This window comes from Prinia subflava, chromosome 5 (assembly GCF_021018805.1).
Source record: "Prinia subflava isolate CZ2003 ecotype Zambia chromosome 5, Cam_Psub_1.2, whole genome shotgun sequence".
In the NCBI taxonomy this organism is placed as follows: Eukaryota; Metazoa; Chordata; class Aves; order Passeriformes; family Cisticolidae; genus Prinia; species Prinia subflava.
In genome coordinates this window covers 26,739,624-26,762,817 of record NC_086251.1, presented here as the reverse complement: position 1 = coordinate 26,762,817, position 23,194 = coordinate 26,739,624, and the positions used below count along the sequence as shown (strand labels likewise).

The 23,194-nt window shown below is 39.8% G+C and overlaps 1 protein-coding gene across 1 annotated transcript in view; it reads left to right on the top strand.

The window, feature by feature from the left end:
- Window positions 1-23,194, top strand: part of SPTBN5 (spectrin beta, non-erythrocytic 5) — a 91,384-nt gene that overhangs the window by 56,724 nt on the left and 11,466 nt on the right. Inside the window, exons 36-55 of the mRNA XM_063398587.1 lie at window positions 194-349; window positions 991-1,182; window positions 1,804-1,899; window positions 4,572-4,690; window positions 5,333-5,447; window positions 6,135-6,248; window positions 7,537-7,658; window positions 8,293-8,455; window positions 10,314-10,502; window positions 11,286-11,363; window positions 12,779-12,951; window positions 14,001-14,091; window positions 14,725-14,871; window positions 16,107-16,244; window positions 17,001-17,257; window positions 17,424-17,610; window positions 19,982-20,194; window positions 20,522-20,718; window positions 21,312-21,516; window positions 22,175-22,369. Of these exons, the coding sequence (XP_063254657.1) occupies window positions 194-349; window positions 991-1,182; window positions 1,804-1,899; window positions 4,572-4,690; window positions 5,333-5,447; window positions 6,135-6,248; window positions 7,537-7,658; window positions 8,293-8,455; window positions 10,314-10,502; window positions 11,286-11,363; window positions 12,779-12,951; window positions 14,001-14,091; window positions 14,725-14,871; window positions 16,107-16,244; window positions 17,001-17,257; window positions 17,424-17,610; window positions 19,982-20,194; window positions 20,522-20,718; window positions 21,312-21,516; window positions 22,175-22,369 (3,147 nt within the window). The remainder of the gene's footprint in view (window positions 1-193; window positions 350-990; window positions 1,183-1,803; window positions 1,900-4,571; window positions 4,691-5,332; window positions 5,448-6,134; window positions 6,249-7,536; window positions 7,659-8,292; window positions 8,456-10,313; window positions 10,503-11,285; window positions 11,364-12,778; window positions 12,952-14,000; window positions 14,092-14,724; window positions 14,872-16,106; window positions 16,245-17,000; window positions 17,258-17,423; window positions 17,611-19,981; window positions 20,195-20,521; window positions 20,719-21,311; window positions 21,517-22,174; window positions 22,370-23,194) is intronic.

Here is a 23,194-nt window from a genome sequence, read left to right as displayed (position 1 = left end):
GTCAAATAAAAATTAGTTTCTTTCATACCTGCTTTTAACAAAGTAGAACAAGTTCAGCAACTGGAGATGTGCTTCAGCTGTCAGCTCCCACTCAATCTATCCAGCCCAGGTACAGCACAGTGACCTGTCCTGGGAGGAGGCCCCAGGACCCCAGGAGGCTGTGGTGCTAACTCGGTGCCTCTCAATGTTGCAGGCAGAGGATTGGATTGGTGAGCGCATGCAGAAGCTGGAGGACCCTTCCATACAAGACCCCAGCAATCTGCAGGACAAGATGAAGCTGCTGCAGAAGCATCAGGCCTTTGAGGCAGAGATTCTAGCAAATGAGGAAATCATCACAGCTGTTAATAAGGTGATCCTCTCACTCTGTTAGTGTTTTTACAGATTTTAACTTATCATCCGAAGATGGACAGATTGATGAAATATAAAGGAAGAGTAGCTTGGTTGTCACTTCTGCATCAATTGTCCTACTGGTGTGACAAAAACCCAGTTGCTTTGCCATGGAAATGTAATGCTGTTAATTTACAACAGGGGGATACTTTATTTGCTCCATTCAGGGAGCTTTCATCTTTCCTTATAGCCTAAATAGGAAAATACACACCGGCTTCTTCCTTGCCTGACTTGATTACTCCTACAAAAGGCAAATAGGATTTCATGCCAATTTGTGAATATTCTTGTTGGAACTGGCTGAATCATATAGCTAAAAGGCACTGTAATCATCTGTAATACTTGGTGTTCCCATTCCCTGAATATCTTTCTTGGCAGGGCAATATTCAAATCCCAGTGTTCTATGATTCTAGATTCCCTCCAGAGGTAAAAGCTTTCCAGCTGGCTTTATCATTTGGGTGATAAGAAATTTTATTAGTAACCTATTGTTCAGTCCAGGTTAGGAAGGTGAAAGAGTCCTCCTAGGAAGGTCATCCCATTAAAAAGTGGAAATCCCATTAAAAATGGAACAACTTTAACTTCTAATTTCTTCTTCTGAATGTGAAGAAAGGAGAAGCCCTGGTGTCAAAAGGCCACCCAAAATCAGGAGAGATCCGTCGCCAAGTCCGCACACTTCAGGAGCACTGGGAGAAGTTGAAGAGAGCTGTTGCTGCTCGTGGAAAGATGCTGGAGGACAGTCGGGACTTCCTAGAATTTCTCCAGAAGGTGGACCAGGTGGAAGCCTGGATCAGGGAGAAGGCAAGTGGATTTTAGTATTTAACCTGAGCAGCACACTAAAGACTTGATGTTTAGCAATGGCATTCTGATAAATGTGTCATCTTCCAGGATATTTGGCTAGTGACTTTTGTCTGGAAGAATCAAGACATGTTCTGCAAACAGTATGAAAGGAATGACTGATCAAATTCTATGGAGTCTGTCCATACCAGAGTTAGTTGGGCAGTATTAGCACATCTTCTCATGTAAACTGTGCACGTGAAGAGTGTGTGATTACTTGTGGCCAACTCATGTGTCTCTACTGAGACAGAGAAGTGAAAGCAGATTAGAATGGAAGATACTCGAAGCATTTGGCAGCTGGCCTTCCCTCACATTGTATATCAAATCTGAAAGTTTCTCTTTGGAGGAGTGAAGGAAGAATCACTTCCACTCAGAGGCTGCTTCCATAGCCAGTAATAGATTAAAAAGGGAGTTGGCATCAAGTCTCATAATTATCTAAAGATCAGAAGAGACTATTTCAGAATCTGTAGGTTGGTGATTTATAGACACATCACAGAACTTACTACATCAGGATAAGCATTGGGAGTTGCTGTGTTCTTGTACTCTTCACCTAAATATTTGTCTGTTTGCTGCCTATTTCCCCAGGAGGTCATGATTAATGTAGGAGATGTGGGAAATGACTACGAACACTGCCTGCAGCTCAAGAAAAAGCTGAATGAGTTCCGTGGAGCAACATCAGGGGTAAGAGGTGTTTTTCACTCTCACGTCTTGCATGGTTGCAAGCAGCAGGTAACTTTTCAGTCCAGTTAGCAAATACAGTTCCAGTGCTCTGAGGAGGTGTAAGACCAAAGTGATAGGAAGCATCACTACCTCAAAAGTCACTTAAAAAGACAGAATTTTCTCTTATTATGCCTTCTGCTTTGAAGGTGTCTAGGCAGAGCTGTCAACCACTCATGACACGACCTAACACTTCAGACTTCATCAAATGACTGGAAAACTCAGTGTGTGAGCCTGAATTCAAGCAGATTTTGTTTGGTTCTTGCAGTCTGCAAAGTCTCAGTGATTTCCACCCAAAAGTGGTTTAAAAATGTTTGTTTCAGCCATGCTTGTTTGAATCTGAGAAGTGATCTGGTCCTTCTATGAACAAGCCTGTAAAAAAGAAAATACTGTTTTCTCTATTTCTATTCCTTATTTCTCCATTTTCATCCTCCTGAGGAACAGTCTCATTCTCATGTGTCTTCATCCAAATTAAGCACATAAATCTGGGGGCCTCTGTCTATACAGCACACAGGGTCACTCATGAATCATAACATTAATAACCAGACATTTAGTAAAACACAGCGATTGTTTACACTTTGGATAACACCCATGTGACAAGACAGCTGCACTCTTCACTTTTCAACGCCGAGATCTCTGTCCCTCTTTATGATGCTGAGTCATGCCAGCTGCCTCTCCTGCCCCTAGTGAGATGTGCCAGCTTAGGCAGCAAACCTGGGGAACAGGATCCTCCTTGGCGTGTGTTCAGCTCCTGCCATGAGAGCTGTGGGGCTGTACATTGAGGGGATGCATTTGCAGCAACCTCTTATTCTCTCTGTTTGTGTGAACTGCTACAGATGAGGACTGAGAGATCTGTGTGTCACACAGGAAAGATTACTGTGCTGATTTGCTAGTCTGGAAATCGTGGGAAAAGTCTGGAAAGAGATGTGCTAGGAATTTGTGAATGATGTTTACTCTAATGAAGTCTCCTAATATTCTTTATCCTTTGTTTGCCTGTTATCTTTTTGTTGATTCTTGTTGTGGCAGCTCTCATCTTCTACTTTTGTTGCCTAATAGCAGAAGGAGACAATCCTCTTTGATGCAAGGTAGCAGTGCAGATATGCCTGATACCAGGGAGAAACCCTGAGCTCCCTATTCCAGAGCCCAGCAGAATTTCGTGACAGCACATTCACACTGGGTTTGGATAGAGAGCCAAATTATTTGGCTTCAGCACCAGGGAATTAGTAAATTGAAGAGACATTCATTGTACTCACCAGCTGACTGCGAGCTAAGAGATTGAGCATGGGCTCTTCTACAGCTTGTACCAGCCAAAAGAAGGATGATTAACAGGGCAGAAACAGCCCAGTGTTCCAGTCAGCATAAGCCTCTGAATAGGAAAGTTTTTCCATAAACGAAGGTAGATCTTATGTGTCACTCTTGAAAGTCTTGGCCTTAGACACTATCAGCTTGTAGCCACTGCTCCTGTAACCCTCAGAACATGATAAAAAGCTGGGACAGTTATGCAGTTATGCCCTGACAGCTGATGCTCAGTTATGCAGTGCTTCCTAGGGTGGTACAAACAGAGGAGGCTGCTTCTGGCACAGTGTGTGCATCCATCCAGCCTGGGTTTTCCCACTAGAAAAATCAGGACAAGGAGTAATCATCCTACATTGACGGCTGCCAGACTTTCTATTCACTGTGATGCTATTATTTCCCAGGAGAGGAGGCTGCAGGGTTTCTGAAGAATATCTGACTGTCTGCTGGTTTCTCTCATTTACTTTATGGCTATGTATAATAGGAAAACACATATGGAAGCATGCATATTAGTATGGATGCAGCATAAACAAAACACACGATGGAGTGAATGCTTACATTAACACTGTGCTGGCACTTTGCAGCTATGCTTCTTTACACCCGTGATGGTCTCCCTGCTAAACTTGTGATTTATTTGTCCCAGGAAATGAAGAATATTTTTGAATCTTGGAGCAGTGTTCAGTGTTGGCCCTCTGTAGTGCTCCAAAAGAAAAATTATCCCGTTGTACTCCAGATTATATGGGCAATGTGCAAATATTTTCCATTCTGTGGTATGTGCATGGGAAGCAGGTCTCCTAGAAGACTTTGCCTTAGAAGAAAACAGTGGCATAGGTTGTGTGGGATTCCCAAGGCTGTATGGATTTTGAGGCTGTTGTCTACAGTGCAGAAGGCACTTGGGGACAGAAGCTCACCTAGATAAGACAGGCAGTAGGCCCAGGAGCCCATGGGTCACTCACTACCTGTCTGACAGAGGAACAATCTGCCACACTTCAGCTGCTCCACAGCAGCCACCTATATAACCAGCAACTGCATCTGTGTTTCTTCAACATGTTCAAATGAACCCCTATGGAATATCTGGCTTAGAAATGAGTGTCTGAGGGCCCTCATCTAGACCAAGATCATTCTTGCACCTAGAGCTATTAATGTTCTTTCTTGCTCTTACTGCCTGCTCATCAGGCACATTGTAACACCAGCAGTTGTAGTAGAGCAAGCTCCACATGTCTGAAATGTTAGTGAGGTAAAACTTTTCTTGTTGCTGCTTGTGTTGATTTTCACATCTCTGTGGAAAATCTCAGTCATGAGCAATTTGAATGTGCACCTTTGTTCCATTTCTCACTTTACAGGAGTCCACAGTGGACGATGCTCACATCAGGACTATCAATGCCCTGGCCATGAAACTGGAGAGACAGAACAAGGAAGAAACAAGGACCATCTATGAGCGCCGAAAGCAGCTCAATGAGAAGTGAGTGTGCTTTCACACATTCTGTGTAAAGCAAAAACAGGAAGGGAAATTAAGTGTCTTCGTCTGAGATAAATGAAGGAATTGGAACATTTGCTTTCTTCTTTAATATCACCACTACCAAATATCAGACACTGGAGTTGTCTTTCCAGACTCCCAGAGCAGGTAGCTTAGAAGGATTTTTAATCCAGAAGTTCCAAAGTCGTGTTTCTAGCCTTGGAGTCAAATACTCAGTTTCACATTACTTGGCACACAAGATTCATGAAGCTTAGACACTTCCATCTATTCACACAGTTGTCCTGGTGAATTGCCTTGTGCTTTTGCTGCTCCACAGCCCTCTGTCTAAGAAACAAAAGCAGGAAGATATCAAATGTGAGATTACTGAGAGTTTAAGGAAACTAGATCAGTACTTTTTAGCTTTTAACCCCCATGCCATCCTGAAGACACAGAATAAATACAACCAGATAGGCTTCTCAGGCTAATGCTTTATCCCTGTGATGAGCCCCCGTTATGGAGAACTGGGGGATCAATACATGAGGTAGTTCAGCAAACCTGTGGGGTTTTTTAAATATGAGCATCATGAAACTGAGTTGTGGAAATCCTTACCTCTGAAATACATCTCTAAATTATTATTTCCAATTAAAGGTGGAACAGTTTTCATGGTAACCTGAATGCATACAGGAAGAAGTTAGAGGGGGCCCTAGAGATTCATGCCTTAATCAGGGAGATAGATGACATCACAGAAAGAATTACTGAGAAGGTAAGTTTTCCAATTTTGATTAATTGAAATGGAAAAATGCTCTGTCAATCTTACTCATTCAGAAAATGGAGGTAAAAATGCCAATCCCAAATTTTTATTTTGATATCAACAGAAAAAAGGCTATATAAAAACTAATTCATTCTTCAATGTAATTAATTTTATTTATTTAATTATAATTCAGTAGGCAAATGGTACTATTTAGGATTACAAGACTTTTGGCTTGAGAGTTTTATAACAACTTTTCAAATGTATTTCTACGTTTTATGGGACTTAATTTCTTAGAATCCCGAGGGTAAATTTTACTTTTTGTATTTTAATAACACACACCTGAATTTCTGTGCCACAATTTACTGGGAAATATTTTTCTGATTTAGTATATATATAAAAAAAAAGAGAGAGAAGAAAATAAAGATTGAGAAATGCAGGGAGGCACACCTGTCTTTGTTTTACATGTGAATGGCCAGAGGCACCTTAAGCAGGATTATGACTGTTGAAAGAGATTTCGATTCTGGTTTCATCTCTGTAAGGAGAGCAGACAATGTGTTCTATTGATATTTTAAAAAACAGTAAGAACACTTACATGACAATGCAAAGAGGTGAAGGAGGAGGCTCTTTGAAATAATTAAGATACAGATCCTTTTGTTTGGTGTCATCTTCACCATTTGCACATCCCACTGCCCTCTCCAGAGTGTGTTGATACAAGCACTGGATTATGGAAAAGATGTGGAAAGTGTGGAAAACCTGATTCGAAGACATGAAGAAATGGAGAGAGAAATCAGTGTAATCAAGTCCAAAATGGAGGTAAGAAGTAGGGAAGTACAAAAGATACTGAAAAAAAGATCTCTTTTTGTTCTTGAAAATATGGTGCAAAAATCATTGTTACTCTTCAGAATGATTAGCAGGAATTTTCAGCAATGCAAATGCAGCATAAATTTCTTGTCATGAAAATACTGCTGCTTAATCCTACTTTATCTTATCAAATATTAGTCTTCCTGGTGCACAAAACCTAAGAAGAAAAGTCCCTTTTTAATGTTGTCTGAGTCTCTGGGCCTCACATACAAGCCAGAACAGACTGTCCTATACATTTTGGAATGCATGGATTCCATCTTTCCCCAAGTTCCTGTACTCAGTTGAACCAAAATCACAACTCTGTTTCTGTTCAGAACTTAAGTGCAAACCCCATACTGCATGTAGTTTCCTTACACATACATCAAACACAGAAATTCTAGGTAATTGCCTGCCTGATCCACTCTGGCTTTTGTAAAATGGTCAGTTTGCATCATCTAGGACTAAATTAAATTGAGCATTAAATATGGGTCTAAGTCCTTTATATTTGTATATTTTTACCAGAAAGAAGTATGTCCTGTTGAACCACAGTAGTACAATTCCAATGACAACCTCTCACATTTTTTCACTGTTGGCCAGTGTTAAGCCCTTTCATACAGGAAATATGAAAAACTTTTTCTTTACAATAGTAGACAAATAGTGGCAATATGTGTGGTACCTTCAACACTGAGACTTGGTTAGCTAATTCTCATGTGAAAAGTGGGTGATTATTGGAAGGCATAAGCAAGGCTGTACAGGGGAGAAGGGCAAGGTTTGGGCTTTTTTTTTTTTTTTTTTACTCTTTTTAAGGATTAAAACCAGCCTGGCATATTTTCTGTTCTGCATAATTAAAATTCTTCATTTTCATCAACTTGATGGAATTTTGCAAGAAAGTTTTTGTCTTTAAACCTGACCTGATGAGCCTTCATTCCTGTTCATCAGACCACTAATAGAAGTTAGAACTAGTACTTCATTTTCCTATCTGTTTGTCTGTATTCTGCAAAACTCTTTTCTAAATTGTAAATTAACCCTTGTGCATGCAAAGCAATGCACAGAGATCTTTCTTCACATGGATGTTTGCTCACAAATACATGTGTATTATTTTTTGCATATTACATATCCCTTTGTATATTTTTTTATTGTAATTTAGTGAACTGCCTTTGAGAGCTGGGGTCTTACAATGAACTATTTTTCCTGAAAGACAAACTCAAGAATGAATATAAGCATTTGGCATAAATTTACCCCACTATAAATCTCTCCCCAGCCACTGGAACGGGAATCTTTCCGCCTTTCCACAAGGAATCCATCCATAAATGACAAACTGACTATGAAGCAACAGGAGATGAAAAACAACTGGCTGCAACTCCAGGGACAGGCTAAACAAAGGTGAAGGCTTAGAGTTGTTTGAATATCTCTTAGCAGAAGCAAAGCTGCCCCCTTGGGTCTAAACCCTAGTTGTCAGAGGTCTTTTAAAGGTTTTTAAGGATTTTTTACAAAGTTTACACAGGCACCTAAGACACCTGAGTTGGAAAAAGTGCGACTTGATATGGAAAACTTCCACTGATGTGACTTTGGGAAAACTAATACCGTGTTTTGTGGTTTATCCCATTAAATAATGTTACTAAAATGCCTTCAGACTATCAAATTACATCTATCATAAAACCTTTGTGGAAGACTTATTTTTGGATGGTTCTTGAAGATTTTTTTTTTCTCAAAACTTTCCAAAATGAGAAAGGCTTAATCCTGATTTGTAGTTATGGCTGTGAGCAACAGATATGAAGGCGTTTTTACCTTTCTTATGCTAATGAACTGATGTAGAAAAATTAATAGGCATGTTGTCCCCACGGCAGTGTGCATCTCCCGTGGTTTTGGTTAACATGAGGTCTCCTAGGAACTGTAAGGGAAAGTTTGGATTAATTTCATTAGGCTTCTGTTAAGATACTTTCCTCTGCAAATGGGGAGGGAAAGGCAGCTAGGTAATTCCACATCAGATAATGCTGAACTGCACCTTGTGTGGCAGGAAGGAGAAGCTGGCAGCCTCGTACCAGTTGCAGAAATTTAACTTGGAGATGAAGGAGATACTCGACTGGGCCCAAAACACCAGAGCTTTAATGGAAGCAGGGGGGCTGCCTAAAAGTGCAAATGAAGCCGAAAGTATGATTGAGGAGCACCAGGAGAGAAAGGCAAGTATCACCTGTGCCTCCAATTGCACATGCTGGGAATCTCTGTGTGCACAGAATGCACCTCTCAATAACACGATAAAATCCTGTTTTCAGTACCAGGCTGGGGGTAGAAATCACCTGCATACTGACAAAACTGTCTCATGGGGGTTTTGGCAGCTTGTGTCTTTGCAAAAAGGCCCCAAAGCCCCATGAGCTCTCACCTGTACAGCTGTCCAAGCCTGATGGTGAAAAACAGGTTCAGTCTCACATCATGCTCACTGCTCACCTCCTTATTCATATTGCCAAAGAAGTTAATGCCAGCTAATCCTTGCTTCAAGCTAGATTTTTTTCATGTGAACTTAATTTACCTGAGAAGAAAATACAAACAATTTGTTTCACACAGCAAGGTAAATTACCACTGAATAGTGCTAAACAGTTTCAGTTCTGAAACACTTCATATCCCAGTAATTGTTACTTTACTAATGTTTTGGTGGCTAATTTGGATAATAATTTTAATTTCTTTTTTAAAAGGAGTGGCATTTCAATTAACGTTAGGAAAAAAGTCAATATTTTACTTTTTTCTAAAAATCATAGCTATCTTTCAGCTGTTGGGCTACATTCTCTTTGCAATTATTACTTCTAAAAATCCTGTTCACTGAGTAATTACTAATACCCAGAGCTTCGTGGGTCTTGTTATTAACACAAACAGTTTATAGATTCTGATTAATTTTCTAAAACCTGAATTTAGTGTGAAGTATCTGAAATCCCCTCCTTCTTAAGAGTCACCCATTTTAACAATTCTTTCTCATGTAATTTAACAAAGTTTTTGCTAATAATTCTTTGTCATATTAGAAATATCACAAACCACTGATGGAGAGTGCTCCAAATTTAAATGGTGGCAAGATCTAAATCTTTAAATATTTAATATCTATTAGTGAAGGAGCCCAAATGGCCCTAAGGAGACAGTCACAGGGAAAAGGAAGAAATTCAGGCATTATGTTCTTATGCTGACTAAACTAAAATTACTGACAAGGCAAGAAGGAGGGTTTTTTCATTCTGGTTAGTGACTCAAACCAAAGTCCTTAGGAGAGACCAGAGCTGAACATGAGATGCTAATGTGAATTTTAAAAATTTTTGAATTACAATTTTATAGCTGTGTTATCTATGATTGGGCAATGCCACCACCCCAAAAATCTCTAAAAGCTGCAGTTCTAATTTCAGAAATTTAATAGTACATGCCATAGTGTTTAAGGGAGTTTATGAGTTAATACATGGTATTATTTCAGTCCATAGTTAATTTCATTTTGAAATTGCTTGCATTAGAATTCCATATTCAGTTTGCAGGGATCATAATTGCTTTTTATGCTTTCACCTTCAGGATTCAGTAAAGGTGTATAATTCGTTCCTCAGACCAGGTGCAAAAGTTAAATGTGTTTCATTTTAGCAACATAAAATGAAGTAAAACCATGTCTTTAACATAAAAATCTGATGAAAACTTACTTGTCAGGAAAGGAAAAATTCTAGGCACTGTTTCTTAAAAGAACCACTTTCATGTAGGAAGACTGAGGGATGATATTATGGCTGTTTGAAATTGTGTTCATTTAGATCTCAGCATTTTCTAATATGTTTCTAACTAAATCTCAATTTTCATTTGTAGGAAAACAGTTGTTCCTAGACCAATAAAGTCATTTTAGTATTTACATTTATTCTGTCTTAGGCAATTCTATGCCCTTCCAGTAACACAGCTCAAAGATGAATGATTTTCCATACAAATGTTAGTGCCGGAAAGTTACAGCCCAAACTCTTCCCCTTAAGGCTTGTATTCTGAATAAATGGCTCTTCATAAATCCTTGACATCAACCTTAGCAATGTATTTTAGGAGGAGATTGAAGCCCGAGTGGAAAGATTCAATGCTCTCAGTGACTATGGTAAAGAACTTGCCAATTCTGGTCACTATGCAACCCCTGAGATCCACCAGTCCCTCTCCAGACTGCAGCAAGCCTGGTCTGAACTGATCCAAGCATGGAAAGAGCAATATATAAAACTGTTTCAGGCACAAGATTTACAGGTGAGTAAAATGACATTCAAGAGAGAATGCACATGCCACTGACAGTTTTTCTGGATATAAACAGCGAATATATGAGATGGTAGGATGAAAGATGAGCTAATAATACCCAGTGTTTAATCTATATTTCACTGGTTTCTGGAAGGCATTCTGAGGGCCAAGCACATTCAGTGGTGACAGGACTTTGAGAGATTTTACCTCTACAAATCACAGAAATTTCTGTGGAATATGTGCTAATATGTTTTTCAAAGACTGTAAAACTTATTAAAATTTGATCAAACTCTCATACATCTGGAAAAAAACGCATACTTGGAACACAACATCACTACTCTTCCAAATTCTATAACCTTCCCAAAAAACATGAAGCCAGACAAGTATTTTTAAAAACTGAAGAAAAATTTAGCATGGATGGAATAATGTATTTTTTCCTGGCTTTTTTTCCTCATAAAAGAACTATTTTGGCTGCAGTTTTCCAGAAATACTTCCCTGTACCAGTCATCTCACTTTAAAAATTTCTGTTCAAACAGAGATTCTACAATGAAGAATGTCAAGTACTTTAAATAATACCTGGGCTACTAATCCCATCTAAAATCATCACATTTATGAGAACTTAAATCTTATGGTATGAGCAGTTTCAATGCTTTTTCATGTATCAGGTTAATTTTTGAAGTACCCATTGAAGTTTGATTTTTTTCAGTGTACTCTGCTGAAGTCAGGTTAGCTTCTGCTTTACAGCATTTCAGCATATTGTCATGTTTGTGCCTGTTGGGTTTTCTCCCTATACAGAAATTCTATGGCTACGTGGAGCAGATTGAGAGCTGGCTTAGCAGCAAGGAGGCCTTCCTAGCTAATGAGGACTTAGGGGTATGTGCTCTGAGAAATTACAATTTCCTCTGCAATCAGTCTGGAAGAGAGGGGACTGTATGTACTTGGGGGTATGTGCTCTGAATCTTCCTGTGCTCTTTCTCCTTCCGAAGTTTCTGCTCAGCCCTGTTGGTGGTTTAGGATCAGATTTCTTTTCTTGGTACTCTACACAGGATGGGAATCTCAACCCTAAGAGTAATGAAACAATCCATCTGCTCTGATTATAGCAGGAAAAGGAGACTGCATGGAAATGTAGAACTCTAGCATGGTTTGGTTTGGAAGGGACCATCAGTTTCCAACCCTCCTGCCATGGGTGGGGACACCTCCCTCCAGCCCAGGCTGCTCAATGCCCTGCTCAGTCTGGCTTGTGTTACCTCACCCAAAGACATTTTCCAGCACTGTGCAAGTCACCACTGCTGTCACTGCTGGCATACCCAGGGTAGCTTTAAATTACCTATCCCAGGTATCAATAACGCTGCAATAACTGAAGCTGCAGACTGATGCATGGGTTGCAAAAGCTCCTCAGGATGCTGGATATACATTCTGACACTGAGGTCACCTACACCTTGTATAAGTAGTGCTACTAAATTAGTTGCTTCTGCAGGGGCTACAAAAACATCTCGGAGTTCACAGTATTTACAGTCCCTTCTTTACAGTATAGGAGATTTAGAAGGACTCATGCAATCATATTTAGCTCAGCAATGTGCAGAAAATTATTCTGTGAGTAATTTCCCCTCCAATGACTCATGCAAGCACCCAGAAGTTTAGTATTTTTTCTGACCCATTTGATGTGTGCTTATTGCTTCATCTAGAACAGTGGAGAAGCAGAGTTTACTGAGATAACATTTTGACACCACTGTTTCTATAATTAAAGTGCTGAAAGGACAACTCTGAGTCATTAAGCCTGGGATTCGCAAGCATTACAAGAAGTGTTTCTCTCCAGATAAACTGTAATGTCAGACTCCAGTCTGACAAATTCAGATCTGGATTTGAGCTCTTCCAAATTCCATGAGTTGAAACTGAGACTCTAATTTTAGCCTCTTTCTGTGACATATTTGTTCACTTAACTCTGAATTCAGTTTGACATCCCATGTTTGCTCTCAACATGGCATCTGTCTTAAGACAGATTTAAAATTAGGGGCTGATGTTTTAATTCTTGAGGAGTTATGTGTTCTATCCAGCACAACAATATGCACAAGAAGCTAAGCATCCATCACTGAAATAATCAAACCTTGCATGGAACATTATTTAGGTCCCAAGTGTCAGATTAATGCCAATCAATTCCAAAGAACAATAAATTTTTTCACAGCTAGTTTGCAAATGTGAGGTAAATGCCATTTACCTTCTGGATTATCAGTGTTTTGGATGGAAAAACTCTGACTGAAAGCAGCTTCCCTTTGTTGAATTCTATCCAGGACTCAGTGTCTAGTGTGGAGAGCCTGCAGCGGAAACACACCCAGTTTGAAAAAGCCCTGGAAGCTCAGATGGAGAAAATCGACGAGATGGCTTCATTTGCTCAGCAGCTAACACAGAACAAGCATTATGACTCAGAAAATATCAGCAGCAGATGCCAGGCTGTTCTGAGGAGGTAAAGTCAAATCCTTCCCATGTCAGCCACCAATCTCTCCTGCAATGAGTCCCTCCTCATGTGATCACTGTCTTTAAATCATTTAAGAGAACCATGAGATGCTTTGCATTTGCTCAGCTTTGCACTGGGGTCTTCCCAAATTGGTCGTATTTTATTAGGAGGCTTCCAAAATGCAATTAGCAGAGGGAGAGCAAGATTCAGAAAAAGGTAGAGTCTCTGTAATTTTGTATTCTGGCCTGGCCTTGGAGACAGTGCTGCAAACAGGTAGCCTGCCATGTCATTAAATACTTCATTATCATCAAATACCATCAAGAAAGATCATTTGCTAGACAACTGCTCTTCTCTGCTGTAATAGGGTTGATCTTTAAGCCCCACTCAAATTATCCATTAGGGCATTTGCAGATTTTCTGATCAGATCTTGCCCTTTCATGTGAATTACTTTATTCCTACTACCAATTTGCATATTGTTCATCTTAAACAAGTGCTAAAGTAAAAGCAATTGTATTCACTGCTGTGGTGGATGAAAAGAGCTACATAAAAGTTATGAAAAGAGACTGGACGTTCCTTATGATTCAAATGAACATACTGATTTACTAATATTGTCTAATTTGATATGATTTATTAATATCTCACCTCTGCATTAACAAAAATAAAGTCCTTCAGGTCCAAAATTGGGGAAAAAAATTAAAGGATGGTGTAGCTTTGGTTTATCCATGACAAACACCATCAGACTTGCAGGATTTCCACATAAGAAACATGCTGAGTTTGTGTTCTCTTGAACCTTTAAAGGCAATGATGGTGATTTCTAGAGGCAGATACCATATATGCAGAATTTTTGGGTAGTTTAAGCATACCTATCAGCTAGCAATCTTTCCTATAGTGTCCTGGGCATCTTCTCTGACAAGATCAAGGAAATCTGCATATTATGGAACATTTCCTTCCTAGGGAATGGAGGATTAGATCATGTGTGTTTTATAGGTGAAATTTGAAAACCCTTATCTATCTAATTCACTCTGTGACTTTTACCTCACAATCTGTCTTCATCTCAGAAAACAGAGACTACTGGAGAATGCCTCTGCTCGCAGTCATTTGCTAGAGGAATCAAGGCTTCTGCAGAAGTTCCTGAAGAATTCTTTTGAGGTACAATTATGCAGGATTCATAATATTCTGGTTTCTTAAAACATGCTGTGCTGCATAGATCTGAATACCCAGACAGATTTACTGTGAGAAAAATCAAGGAACTGAGCCTGGAATGAGATAATATTGGGAAAGATGAGGATAAGACTGAAGGAATATTTTTTTTCTTCCCTCTCATCTAGTCTAGTAAACAAAAGATGTACTGTACTTTGGACAACAGCAAAATGCAGAAGAAATAAATGCATTTAAAAGGAATGTGCCACCATTAAAAAAAAACAAAGAAGAGGAAAAAAATTAGTTCTTTTTTGTGAGGTACTGTCAATGAGTTAGAAATAGGGAGATCATTGTCTGTGCTCCCCCATGCACATGTGCCCATGCATTTTCTCACTGCACGGGGGCTATCTGATGGAGACAGCTCCCTTTCCAGGCAGCAGTGCCGGTAAACAAACACATAGGGGTGACTTCATGAAGGGCAGGAGCAGTTAGGGAAGCAGAACCTCAGGAGGACAACTCATTTCAGTCCCCACTTACCAGTTCCCTGTTTTATACACATGAGGAGAGCCTGGCAGTCTGGAGCTGAAGAAACTGAAGAAACAGTGAAGATTTTGTTTACTTCTGTTCTTCCCCCCCCCACAGGTGGCTGCCTGGATTAACGAGAAGAATAGCATTGCCCAGGATGATAGCTGGAAGGATCCAAGCAATCTGCAGACCAAACTGCAGAGGCACCAGGCTTTCCAAGCAGAGATCATGGCCAACAGAAATCGCCTGGACTCCATCAGATCAGTGAGAGAAGTGGGGTTTTGGGCAAGGGTGGGCAACTGGCATGAAAGACTCTGCAGACAGTGAGTTACAGTGATCTCAAACAAGGGAGGGGGAGTCATGTCCTCCCACTGGTATGGTCCATTTTGTCTCTGAGTATACTGAAAAGCTTATTCTTTTAGTCTATGAAGAATTTTCTGTGTCCATCTCTTTCTTTACTCTCTCTCTCTCTCACTGCCTAGAGTGAGCTTGCTATGCATATTCACTGTGCATGCAATAGAAACAGATGGTGGCCTGCAATAAAACATTCAATCCTCTGACTTTAGGGACATCTCTCTGGGTGAATGTCACTTTAGAGGTATCCTTGTTTCTTTCCAGCAGAGAACCTACTTGATTGGATGACCAACCTTAACAAGTCACATGAGATGTATCCAACAAAAAGGATAGAGTTTTCAAGTGCTTCCTTTGCAGAGACATGCTAGTAGGAGGGATATGAAGGAAGCCTGACAAGATTTGTCAGATATTTGGCAGAAGCTGTGATCAGATTATAAGTTTGGAAGGACAGACTGTTACATGTTTATTAATTTTATTTTCAGCACAGCACTTACTAGATGTATTCTGCAATAGATTACTACATTAAAAGTAGATTGCCTCCTCCAGATTCACCTGCATCTTTGAAACACCTCCCCTTTTCTTTTTTCCCCTCCTTTTTCCTTTTTTCCTTTTTCCTTTTTCCTTTTTTTCCTTTTTCCTTTTTTCCTTTTTTTCCTTTTTCCTTTTCCTTTTCTTGTGTTTCAATTCCCCTGTTTGCAGACGCAACAAGAGGGGGTTAAAGGGTGGAGTTACAATCCTCAGTAAAATTATCTATCTTTAAAGACTTGTTTGCACAATCTCTTTCACATTATTTCATGATGCCCTGCCCTCTTTGTTGGGAATAGTCCTAGTAGTTGCTCTTTAACTATAGTTGCTCTTTAGTTGGTCTTTAACTATAACACCTACTGACCTGGTATAGCAACTTTCACTTGCTGTACCTCTTGCTTCTCTTGCTGAGCAGTTTCTGCCCTAATTTGAGTAAGGCTTTTGTCTTTATCAGATTTTTCTCTGTCTCTGCAATCCCTCCATCTGTTATGTCAGGAGGTAAAGGTTGCAGCTGGCCTTTTACATGAGAGTGCCGGTAGACTTTGGTTATGAAGGCAAAGGTGATGTATTCTGGTGTGTTCAGCAAAGGAGAAATACTTTTCCTGTTCCTTCTGACATAGGAAGGGGAGAAGATGCTCCATGAAAGGCACTATGCCCCAGAAGCCATTCTGTCCAGACTACAAGAAATGGAAGAGCTATGGGAGGAACTGCTAGCAAGTTGCCAGGATAAATGGACCAAACTGCAGGATGCTTACAAGGTAATGCCAGTGCTTACAGGGATGCCAGTGGCTGGATCTTGGTGTCTTTTCCAGAGGCTGCCTTGCTAAATGCCTCATCTACAAGTGTGTCATGTGTTACAATGCAACCTGATTCCTGAAGACCATTACTGCAAAGAATGTAAGTGTGGACTGAGTGAATGGAATTGGCAGGATAATTGGACATCCCTATGGAGGGAAGAGGATTTGTAGGCCAGGCTCCATTCTGCTTTCTGCTGCTGGTTTAGATCCAGATTCCAGAGAGAGATACTGAGGAAAAATGTGTTTACTCGTATGTGTCAACTCTCTGCATCTGTCTCAAGGGCATCTTTTCTCCAGCACATTGAGAAAGAAACCTACAGCTGCTTTTCATTCTTCTAGCTCCAGGCACATGATTTCTCATGACTGTGAGTTATGCTTGCTTGGGCTATCAGAAAATCTGTGGTTATAAAACAGAGCTCTCCCTTTAAACTTTTTTTTTTAAAGCTGCTATGTCTGTGATCTGCATTTGTGCAACACGAGTAAGAAAGGTTGTTGATGTCTAATGTATCTGTTCTTGTCTTCACCATAACTGAATTCTCTTCTTCATTTGCACCCCCATTACATATATTTATATATTATATATATGGGAGGAGTTCACTGAGCACTGGGAAGTTGCTCCATGTTTGTGTGCAATCTTTACTGAAAGTGACTGAGATTTTTACATCACATTACCCATCCTAAAGGTTTAAATGATCTTTTCTTCTTGCTTGTTCTCAGGGTCTTCATTTTCAGCGAAATGTAGAGGACACAGAGAAATGGTTGGAAGGTGTGGAAAATGACCTGAAAGCACCATATAATGACAATGATCTGGTGGTTCTGAACAGTCATCTGAAGAAACAAGAGGAGCTGGAGGAAGACATTGCTGCCCATAGGGACCGGCTGCAAGAGCTTGTGGTCACAGCTCAGCAGTTCCAGAAGGAGAAACATTTCCTTGCTGATGAGCTAGAAGAGAAAGTGGATGAACTGGTGCAGAGGTGTGTGAGTGCCTGGCCTGTGCCATCTTTTTTTCTATTTTTATCAGCTTTTTTCTTCCCTGAATATTCGTTTTTCTTTCCTTCTCTACACTATTTTGAAATGACTGGTTTGCATCCATTCCTTGTCAATCTGCAGTCCTCACTGGATTATGTTTAAAACCTACAGATACAAAAGGCTGCATGATCCTCTGCAGGAGAGGCGGGGAGGTCTGGAGGCAAGCAGACTTCAGTACCAGTTTTTCCGAGATGTTGATGAGGAGTTGGCCTGGGTTCGTGAGAAGCTCCCCATGGCTTCCTCCAAGGATTATGGCAAATCCCTGGCAACCGTTCAGAGTCTACAAGAAAAACACCAGGTAGTGTCGTGTGACAACCATTCACAGTCTTTAGAATCAGAGAACACTGAAATCAATTTGTCTCTAGCAAACTTCACCTGCTGTGCTTTGGCTAACAGGAGTCAGGATGCTAGGGATCACTTTTTATCTTTTTCTTTTTCAAGGACATGTTCATGACTTGGCAACATGCAGGATGCCATCCTGCTTATCATTGCAGTGGTGCAAGTACCACACCACAGGCCTTCTGTGGACACGTTGGCTCTTTCTGTGAACTGAGTTCAAACTCTGGCCTTTTCAATGCAAAATAGATTTGACAAACTTGTGCATATTTTCATGGGTTCTTTGGTCCTAACAAAATGCTTTCAAACTCAGTAAGTACATCCAAGAAAGCTCATTGCTCAGATGTGTCAGGATGAGCTCCCAGGAAAATATTTTTCCCCAAAATTTTTTTTGCTCTGATGGGAGGGAGTGAACAAGGAATTATTATGCTGTCTGACCTTCACTCCAGTGGCAGCTTTCAAGACAGCTGCTGAAATATTTCACAAGGTTCAGATGGGCCATCAGGGAAAGCAGTGCCTGGAATACTGTCATCTCAAATACCAATAAACACCTTCTTGATAGTTCTTTATTAAGGAGCACTGTTTCTTTGCAGAAACAAGGTGGAAGAGAAAATATTCCTTCTAAGATTTTTCAACAGCTATTGGTATTTAATATTAACATATGACATCCATTTAAGTGCCATGTCAAGTGCCTTTTTATGGTAAATCTATGCAATTTGCACTAGGATTGGGAAAGACAGGAGATCCTGTAAATTGTCAATGTATGTGATATACACAGTCAGAGAAAGCCCAAGCCTCTGGTGCAATCCTCGTGAAACAGTAAGAATTAAAAGCTTGTTTCATCATGATTAAAAGAAGAAATATTATATGTGCAATTACTCCTAAAATTTATGAGCTTGTTGGCAAGGTAAGAAAGTAATTAAGTTCAGAGAAGAAAAGAATGCTTGAGCTGAATTAATCTGAGAAAATATTTCAAGTAACTGAAGGAACAGAGGAGATACTGCTTTAGGCTATGATTACTTTTTGTTAATTGGCTAAGTCTCAAAATTTTTCAACTAACTGTGAGAGTGGGAGATATATACCATAAAATCAGTGCATAATAAAATTATCTGATATTACTATTCTTCTGGTAACAGGATTAAAACAAGCTTTTAACTCTCAATGTGTTATTAGCTACAACCTCTGCACCTTCTTTTTAATGTTGGTTTACAAGCAAGCAAATGTCAGAATTAACATAACAGCCAAGAATTGAATATACTGTTGGTTCCACCCTCTATTGTTTGTCCTAATGAGCCAGATTTGCAAAATTCAGTCCTTGGTTTGTTACCACAAAAGAGATTGTGTGCGAATTGTATTAACATAAGGAAGAAAAAAAAAGCTGTCTTGCAAAACAGCCTGTACACACAAATATATTATGCCTTTAAGCAGCTGCTTGGCTTGGAACAGATATGGTGTCACTTTTCAACAACATCTTGAAATCAATAGGGGGAAGTGAAAGGCAAGATTAGAATCAGAGCTCTTTTCCAGCCAAGTTTGACACTTAAGTTGAAAAAGCAGCTCCTCTCTTCATAGAGGGCATCTCTTCTACAGTAACACAGCACTTTAGTCTAACTCTGAACCTGCTTATTTGTCCTATGAAATTAAACAGAACAATGGTAAAATTGAGGGGCTTGTTTGTGCTCAGGATGCTCAGGCACAGCCAAAGAATGCACGTGTGCTCACAGAAAAATCCCAGTATGGGCCTTGCCTACCCAGTGGAGAGTATATGGAGGAATGCATATAGTTTAAAACCTACCAGTCTTCAAAAATTAATTTCAAGTAAAGCCTTTGAGAATTGGTTAGGTGGTTTTTTTCTCCTTGTCCTGTTGGCTGCCAGGCACTCGTGTACCCACAGTGTTTACAATGGCTGCTATGCAAAAATGCATCTTCTACAAAAGCATAGGCAGGTGATCAACAACAGTGTGCAGACAAATTGGTCATTCTTCTCTAGACATAATTTAATTCAAGAAATGCCATATAATGGAATGGAACTGGGTATATTTCAGTGGAATCTACAAATAAGAGATTTGTGCTTAAAACCTGTTCCCTCCAGACTCTGAGGTAGATATACATCAAAGTTCAAACTTCAAGGTTAAATTTGATTTCTGTGATCACTCCTTCACCCACAAAAAAGTTCTTCACTCCACTTCAAGCACGCACTCAGACTTTGTACCTGTGACCCACCTTTGTGAATAGAAAGTAAATTTATAATGGAATTCCATGACTACATTTTCTGGAATAAAAATTCCATAACTTCTATTTTTGGTCTATCATTTTATCTTTACTCTTTTCAGAACCTGGAGAATGAGATAAACAGTCGGGATGCTTTGACCAAAGCAGTGATCAGTACAGGACAGAAACTGGTCAGGGGAGGCCACTCAGCCTCTCGCAAGATTAGAGAGCATCTGAAGGAGCTGGAGACTTCTGTAGAGACCTTGAAGGCAGAGGCTCAAGAGAGGAGACAGAGGCTTATGCAGTCCTATGAGGCCCATCTCTTCCTAAATGAGGTAAAGATGGTTCCTGAGAGATTTATTTTGGCCTTTCTTTTCTTAAAACAACTGACACCTATATTGTTGAATGAATGTAAGCACTGAGAAAGAAGCAAAATTCACACTGCCCTGATTTTTTCATATCTGGTAAATACAGATACAGTAGAGAAATGACAGTTATCTTCCCAACTAATCACAGTGAGTAACATGCAATTACTGGATTCTGGGCACAAATTTTTTGGAACAGTGTCTGCTATATTGCATTAAAGTGCACAACTGCTTTCAGTTTTCTTTCTTTTGACCTAAACCTAGCTGTGTTAAGGCTCATCCCTGTATTTTGTACAGTTGCTGGAGGTGGAGGCATGGCTGGCAGAGAGGAGTTTCATTCTGGAGACCTCTGATTACGGGAAGAATGAAGAATCTACACAAGTTTTACTGCGTAAACTTGAAGCTACCAAACTGGACATGGATAGTTTCAGGTCGCGGATCGAGAAGGTGCAGGAGACAGGGGCCAGCTTAATAAACAAAGACAGTCCAGAGAGGTAGGAAAGGAAAAACAGGTTTCTCCTCCAGGTCTAACAGAAATGCCCAGAGAAGGCAAATATAGAAAACTTCAACAATGTTTGATGGCTCATTCACAAATAAAACTTCAGGGATCATCCATCCCTCCATCACCATCATCACACACACACAGATCTCCCCAAAAGCTTGATGATTGTTTTAATGTTCTCATGAGTTCTTTGGGTTTTTTTTTTTAACAACAGACCAATTAATGCAGATCAGCTTCTTTGTCCATTGTCTACTCCCAGGAACTGTCATCTAGTTCTAATTTCCCACAAATGTTCAAAAACCACTGTGCTTGGGAAAGGAAATGAACATTCCCAATAGTTCATTGTTTTTCATTGAAAGTTTGTTTTTATATCTGGGGAAGAGGAAGGGAAAAGAGCAGCCATTTGTATGATATACTTTAATTTCCTGAGCTAGCTGGCTTTTATGGCACAGCATAACTCACTTCATGATGTTATCTGGTGTGTTCTGTATTTTAAAGGTATTGCAAATTAAACCAGTCAGAAAAAACAGTGTTTAAAAAGAACAATAAAACAAAGACATGCCTTCTGCTTCTTATTCTTTGCAGTTCAGTAATACTTGCAAAGCTCCAGGGGATCCTAGCAGACTATCAGTCTCTCCTACAGAAGTCTGACACCCAGAGAAAACGCCTGCAAGAACAATTCCAGCTCTATCATTTTGAAAGAGAATTCCAGCTGGTGGATGCATGGCTTTCCAGTAAACTGTCTGTAGCAGAGTCCGATGACTATGGGCAAGACTTAGATGATGTTGAGGTAAAAGAAAGTAAAAGGTATTGCATGTATTGTGTGGCAAAGCAGGGTTATATTTGCTGCAATTTTTGTGCAGCTGCTGACTGTAAAGCATGCTACAGTGACAAAAACTAAGCAGAGCTGTTATCTCTACAGCAAGAACTCAGACTGGCTTCTGTCTGCTTTGACAGGCTCGCTGAGGTAGCATCCTCCAACAGAAAATTAGATATATCCGAAACTTAGCTTTTCTTGGAGTAAGGTGAGGTCAGCACACTTCATTGCTTGTCCTACTCATAAATTTAGACAGAACCTAAAAAATTTTACTATGGTCAAGAACACTGGGCTGCAGTATTCGTATCTCTTGCTGCTGATTTCAAGGATAAATTTCTCTTTGAAGCACACAGTGCAGAGTATAATTAGTAGAGTCTACTCCTCCTAGGAACTGCTGCATATGTAGACAAATTCTGCTCATTAGCTTTTTCAGGACAACTTCTGCTTGTCAGGATGTGGTTCATTTTTCTCTGTGACATAGAATGTTAAATGATCAAGACAACACATGTCTGCTTCTGACTCCAGATTATTTGGATTTATCAAGTGATTTGCACTTGTAGATCTTCCATCTCTCTCATGGAGGTAGGCAGAAATTCTTTTATCTAAATTTATGTCCCCATTTATTCTGCAGGTGCTGGAGAAAAAGTTTAAAGATTTTGTGAATGAGATGAAACCTCTGGGACATGCCAAAGTTGTCTCCTTAAACGAGTTAGCATCTAAACTGGATAAGGAAGGCCACAGCAAGATGGATGTTATTCAGAACAGAACTAAACAAATCAATGAAATGTGGGAGACACTGTGCAATGCCATTCAGATAAGGACAGAGGTAGGAAACGCATCAAAACTGGGGCATTGGATTCCCTACAGTGTCCCATGTCCTTTCTTTCCCAAACCAGTGCATTGCTCATGTTGAAACACAAGATTTACAGGGGTAATGAGTACATTCTGTACAATTTTTTCTAGATTCATTTCCCTTTTTAGCCACTGCTTATTCTACTGTTCCTGGCAAGACTTATACCTGAAAGATATTTATCAGCTCCGAGTAATTGTTTTCCTTAATTCACTGCTAACTCAAATTTCCTGAAAAACAAAGCCAATCCAAGAGTTTACCACCACTAAGAGGAGTCTGGCTGTGCCACTTATCAGTCTCTTTCTGGAACTACTTATTTAACACTTTGCTAAACATGATCAAAATTCTCCAGGTTTTTTCTGAGTTAGCTACTCGAAATCAAAGGGAGGCATATGGAAGAGAACGTGATGGAGGGCAGAGAGCCAAGCCCCCACCTTTAGGCAGCAGTTAGGTGTTAAATCTGCTCCCTCCCTCTCAGGAAACTGCAGTCACAGATGTGTTTGGAAAAGCAGAGGTGCTACACAGAACTCAACATTTTTATTTGTTTTAAGGAGAATATAAAACATCAGATGTCCTCGATCCTTTTTTTTTCACTACTGTTGCAGGACCTGTCGCTTATGAGGTAGCTCAAGCCTAGTGTTGTCTGTTAGCAGAAATAAATGCATGACAATTGTTACTATAGAATTTGACTATAAACTAGAATTAGAATATTTTTTTATACCTTTCATTTCAGAAAAGCATGATTTTTGCGCAATTCCTTTTATTTTCACTGTTTTCAGTGTAGACCTTTATTCCAAGAAG